The following is a 6,280-nucleotide window of genomic DNA, read 5'->3' on the forward strand; positions in this document are numbered from 1 at the left end:
AAGACGAAACCAGGCAACATTGGTATCTGGCTACATATATTTTTTGCAGTGGCTCAAGACCCTAGAAGTGTAATGCTGATACCTAGGAGAATACATTCTCAGCTCTGTACCTAAGATTTTGAAGCTCATGCCCAGTTATCTGAAATTATGTCCATCAGTTCTACTACTTTAGCCACTGACCACAACAAACCACAATCAGTGTAGGCTATGCACCAGCCAGTGACTTATTTAAAAACTGAGAACACCAGATCTTTACAGCACGACCTATAACATGATTGTAAAAGAAGCTCATTTTACTCATGCCAAAGTAAATAAAATCACTCTACTACTTACCTCACTGTTACTATTATTTTTTTTTTTAATTATTTGCTACTCTATCTTTTGCAAGGTGCACTAATGGGCACAGTTCTTAAATATACCTGGGAGATATTCTTGAAATAATATTTTCCAGTTGTGGAATCTGGGGCTGAGACATGGCATAAACAATGCCCTGTATCTCCATCTACCAATTGACCAAGATTGGTAGATAAGAACATCAGAAGAGCCCTGCTGGATCAGACCAGGGTCCCTCTAGTCCAGCATCCTGCCTCACACAGTGGCCAACCAGTTCCTCTGGAGGGCCAACAACAGGGCAGAGAGGCCAAGACCTTTCCCTAACGTTGCCTCCTGGCTCTGGGATGCAGAGGTTTAGTGTCTCCAAATGTGGAGGTTCCCCTCAGTCACCATGGCTAGTAGCCATGGATAGAATCATCCACGAATCCTCCACGAACCTGTCTAATCCCCTTTCAAAGCTGCTCATTCCTGTGTCCATCACTACATCCTCTGGCAGCAAATTCCACATTTTAATCACTCACTGCCTAAAGAAGGATTTCTTTTGGTACGTTCTGAATCTACTGCCCATCAGCCTCATTTGATGCCCTCGAGTTCTAGTATTTAAATATAGTTGGGAAATGCCAGGCAGCCATTCTGTGAGCTGTGTTTTGATTTTACAGATACTTATTACTTGGGACAGGTGCCTGAATCTGAGACAACAGAACTCACTCAGACAGAACAGGATGGATTAATTACCATTTTGCATACAAAGACCCTCTGGATCACATTTGTACTACGTTGACCCTTCTGCACAGGACTCGGTTAGAAAGGATTTCAACGTATACAGAAAATGGCAACAATGGGGGGAAAACACTTCCCTTTGAGTATTTGGGTAGCTCCACTTACCCTGCTGACAGGCCTTTGGATATTTGATATAAGACACGGATTTGGTACACAAGGACCAGACAGTTATCCGCAGCTGTTGGAAAGAGAGAAAAGAGACACAGGAAGCATTTGTTTATCTTTGCAGATGAAATGTAGGCGCAGGAGTCTTGTTCAAAATCCCCTTGGGCTGCCCACGGCATGGTTTTGATAGAGATAAAAATCCTCGGAAATAGTTTAAGTATGTTATACCAGGTTGAATGTTCAGAGAGGGCTACCAAAATAAGCACAGTATTACACCTCTGACCTGGATGGCCAAGACCAAACAGACCTCATCAGATCTCGGAAGCTAAGGAAGATTGGCCCGGGCTCAGGGGTCATTTCGTAGAAAAAGAGGTGCAGGAGCTCATTAGCATAACTCATTAGCATATGCCACACCCCCTGACCTCACCGGAAGTGTGTCAGAAAGCAACACCCACCGCTCAGGCTCCACTGGACTGTTTTGGATTGCTAGCTAAGGGGGGGGGGGAGGACACGTGCAGATCTGTCCTCGCAGAGGAGGGAGAGCTTGTACCTGAATAAAACTTGGTCTTAAAGGTACCAGTGGACTGTTTTGGACCGGGGGCCCTCTGCAGCTTACCTGGCTGCTTCTTGCTCTGACTGAGGGCTGCTGGGAGCAGGGGGTGGGGCTTGTTGCATGTGCCTGCCCCCTGGGCTCTTTAGTGCCGGAGCTCCGCTCCTTCAAAGAAATCCAGGAGTGCACCCCTGCCCGGGTTAATAATTGGATGGGAGACCATCAAAGAAATCCAGGAGTGCTACCCGGAAGCAGGCAACGGCAAACCACTTCTCTTCGTCTCTCGCCTTGAAAACCCCAAGGGGCCACCTTCTCAGCCACGACTCAGCGGCACATTCCACCATTACGATCCTCAATTGGTTTGTTGCAAAAGATGTAAGCTTTCTAAACTTACTCCCAATCACCTATTCCCCAGGACAACACACTAAGTTTGCACCTTGCTCTGCACATAGGACTCTGCTGGCCAACGCCCTGATGCAACTGGTGGAATGGAATATGACATCAGACCCCCTTCTAAAACCAAGCTCAGGGAAAGGCAAAGTAGCATCTCCTTCTTTCAGCTCCTTCCCTCCTAAAATTAGGCCGCAACGGTTCTTCACCAGCATTTGGTGGGGCACCGGGAATGCAGCCAACATCACAAATCCATTGAGGGACATTCTAACTATCTAAGAAATGGTGAGAGGAGAAACACTTGGGCTGCTTCAGGATCCTTCCACTTCTTGGAATACTCCCCCCTCCTAAAAAAAAAAAGCCACACACACAGACATCCAATTTGAGAAACTTCGAGGCAAAAGTAATCCATGTTGTTTTAGTGTTTCCTGTTTTAAAGGTCTGCACTTTACAGCAAGCAGAGCAAGAAACTATGGTGCAGAAGCAGAAACCAGAGTAGTAACAGAGAAACAAAGCACAAGGGACATCTGTAACATAAAAAAAACTTGGCATTCCTAAGGGAGGTACAGAAAGTCCTAGAAGATAGTTACTGGAGATGGTTAACGGTTTGTTAATTACGGCCTCAGTTACAACCAACAGCTTCATTCATGGCTAAGCCTCAGCACTTTCAATGCAAATACATCAATAGCACCATCACATTCTGATTTAAAGGAGAACCAAATTCATATTTAACCAAACCAAAACACTAATTTAAGCCAGCTCTATAACTGCATTGTTTATAATCCCTAAACGTTTGAGCTCTATGATGCTCTTCTGTTTAATACCTTGACTCCTTTTTTAAAAAAGGAATTTTGAGTCTGGTAGGGCCATAGAGGGGCTTGGAGGGGGGGGATGTCAGGTGATTAGAACAGGCTTGAAAGCAGCAGCAAATCATGGAAGTAAAAACTAGTAGATCTGGGAAGATACTGTCGGTGTGCCCAATTCCTTGTGCCATCCATCTACCCAATCTCAGCAGACAAGCACACTGATTCTTAGTTTGGAGGAAGGTTTCAAGAGCATCTGAGTCTTAAACTTTCCCCCATAAGGCCTGGCTATTTCTGGAGACCTCTGCACCTTCGGAATGCGGGAATCTTCGAGGCATCAGCTGTGTGACTCCTCCCACCTGACCTCTCCCTCCGGATTCAGACTGTTTCCGAGATACTTTTATATTACCTCCTGTAGAGGACCCGGTGAAAGACAGAAGCTCTCTACTACATTGGCACAGGGGAGCTCCTGAAAGTTTTCGAAAAGTTATCACACCAAGTGAAGAGTTCAAGTACTCCTCTCAGGCCTCGGTCCACACACCCTTAAAGTAACTCTATACCCGACACTGCACGCTTCCCCACCAAACAGATGATAGGTGCAAGAGATTATAGTTCCATTTATCATGGGGGGGGGGGGGAGAACAGGAAGGGGGCATGCTCTCCATCAACACAGATGGTCGTGAATGCGCAATATCAGCCATGACCTGGGTAACTCTGGCAAGCCCAGTCTCATCAGACCCCGGGAGCTAAGCAGGGCTGGCCCTGTCTAGTATTTGGATGTACATTCTGCACAGCATGGGTGGGCAGAAGGTAGCTTGTGGTCCAGTGGACCACAGGCCAATTTCTGGCAGGACGCCTAGCACCGGTTGGGTGTGCAAATTCTTGCACACAGTCCTGGACAAGTAGGCTTTGGCCTGACCCAGCAAAGCAATACTCATATTCCTAGAAGGGCACATAGCAACTCAAAACACGAATGAATTATGCCTCAGTAATAAGAGATCCTGAGCATGTTCGCTTGGCTTTGTAAATTTAACACACAACCATGAGCATTCTTCAAAAACAAAAGGCAAAAATCAGTAGATCATACAAGACTGAAGTTAGCCCACCCTTGTCCTACAGCAATAGATGCACTCACTGGAATTCAACTTCTGTCTTAACTGCGCTCGACCCCACTCAAGTATCATTCACCTATTTTGCACACACTTCCAACTGTTCAGCTGCTAAGTCCATGAAATGTTACGTTCTGGGCTGCAGTTCCAAGCAGGTTCTGCTCATTGGCAGTATCAGGCACAACGTGTGGAATGTAGGGAGGGTCTTTTAATATTCAGGATGCAAACTTTAAGGATTTATGGGGGGGGGGGGTTGAAAAAAGGGAAGCCAAAATTATAGGGCTCTTTAGCTTGGAGAAACGATGACTGAGGGGTGACATGATTGAGGTTTATAAGATTATGCATGGGAAAGAGCAGGTAGAGAAAGAGGTACTTTTCTCCCTTTCTCACAATACAAGAACTCGTGGGCACTCCATGAAATTGCGGAGCCGTCGGGTTAGAACGGATAAAAGGAAGTACCATACTTCTTCACCCAAAGAGTGATTAATACTTGGAATTCACTTCCACAAGAAGTGGTGGCGGCTACAAGCATGGACGGCTTCAAAAGGGAATTAGATAAGCATATGGAGCAGAGGTCCATCAGTGGCTATTAGCCACAAGGTATAGATAGGGACTCTGGGGCAAGTGATGCTCTGTCATCTTGGTGCTTGGGGGGGTCAACAGTGGGATGGCTTCTAATGTCCTGGCCCCACTGGTGGACCTCCTGATGGCACTGGTATTTCTGGCCAGTGTGATACAGAGTGTTGGACTGGATGGGCCTTTGGCCTGATCCAACACTGGCATCTCTTATGTTCTTATGTTCTTATTTTAATTAGAAATCTCCTGATTAGCAGCTCAGTCTTTTAGCTGTGCCACTGTTCTAGCTCACAGCACCACACACTGAGTCCACGGGTGCTGATGTGGAAGAGGGCACACTCAAGGGCACAAATATTTCACAGGAGTCCCTAAATATTTGGGGGATGGGGCTCTCACGCCAGAGGTTCATCTATGCCTCCTACCTTAGCGATGAAGCTAATCGTTCTACTTCACAGGACTTCAGCTTCCCGTCTGGAATATTACTCGGGTCCCTGCATTTTCCCTCTAGCCCTGAGGTGTCCAACTCACTTGCTATGAAGGCCGGATCTGACCGGGCCGGGCCATGTGTGCCATAAAACGTAATGCCAGGTACCGGAGAAGTAAACTGTATCAAGGACAGCAGCTGGTAAGCTCTGAGTTGGTGTATCCTCATTGCAAGGCTCCATGGGCTGGGAGGGGGTGAAGAGGAAAAGCCTCATGGGTGGACTGGAGAGCCAGCGGTGGAGCACTGGGCAAATGCTCCCACGCTGCTTGACTGCTGTAGGCAAGGTTGTTCTGCTGTGCTGAAGCCATAATTGGAGTGGCTCCGCCCACTCCCCCAAGCAGTCTCCTGTTCCCTCCCTTGCACTAGTTGCTCGCAGGCCACATAAGAGCCCTGTATGGGCTTTATGTTTGACGCCCTTGCCCTAGCCCATCTTTTACCTACCATCCCACCCTCTTTCCACAAAGCAATGCGACAAAGGACACAGGCAGAAATTAACTACGGGAGAAAACAAAAGATGGCATTAACTGTTCTTGTTTATCAACATTCTATTTATTTAGAATATTTTTGTTTCCACTCCCCTTTTCTCCAAAGAGCACAGGACGGCATACATGATTCTCCCTTTCTCCATTATATCCTCACAACTGCCCTGGGCGACAGGTATGGTTGAGAGACAGTGACCGGCTCAACGTCATCCAGCAAGCTTCATGACAAGAGTGAAGAGCTGAACCTGGCTTCTCCAGGTCCTACTCCGACACTCTAAGCACTACATGACACTGGTAGGCCAAAATCATCTTCTAAAAACAAGGCCCGGGACAGTAACTTTTAAATTCTACATTCTGCACAGCATGGGTGGGCAGAAGGTACCTTGTGGTCCAGTGGACCACAGGCCAATTTCTGGCAGGACGCCTAGCACCGGTTGGGTGTGCAAATTCTTGCACACAGTCCTGGACAAGTAGGCTTTGGCCTGACCCAGCAAAGCAATACTCATATTCCTAGAAGGGCACATAGCAACTCAAAACACGAATGAATTATGCCTCAGTAATAAGAGATCCTGAGCATGTTCGCTTGGCTTTGTAAATTTAACACACAACCATGAGCATTCTTCAAAAACAAAAGGCAAAAATCAGTAGATCATACAAGACTGAAGTTA

At 46.7% G+C, this 6,280-nt stretch overlaps 1 protein-coding gene across 1 annotated transcript in view; it reads right to left on the reverse strand.

Annotated features, from left to right (window-relative positions):
• WRAP73 (WD repeat containing, antisense to TP73) overlaps positions 1 to 6,280 on the reverse strand; it is a 30,141-nt gene that overhangs the window by 9,923 nt on the left and 13,938 nt on the right. Inside the window, exon 4 of the mRNA XM_015405474.1 lies at positions 1,219 to 1,291. Within this exon, the coding sequence (XP_015260960.1) occupies positions 1,219 to 1,291 (73 nt within the window). The remainder of the gene's footprint in view (positions 1 to 1,218; positions 1,292 to 6,280) is intronic.

This window comes from Gekko japonicus, unplaced genomic scaffold (genome assembly GCF_001447785.1).
Source record: "Gekko japonicus isolate JY-2015 unplaced genomic scaffold, Gekko_japonicus_V1.1 scaffold1889, whole genome shotgun sequence".
NCBI lineage: Eukaryota > Metazoa > Chordata > Lepidosauria > Squamata > Gekkonidae > Gekko > Gekko japonicus.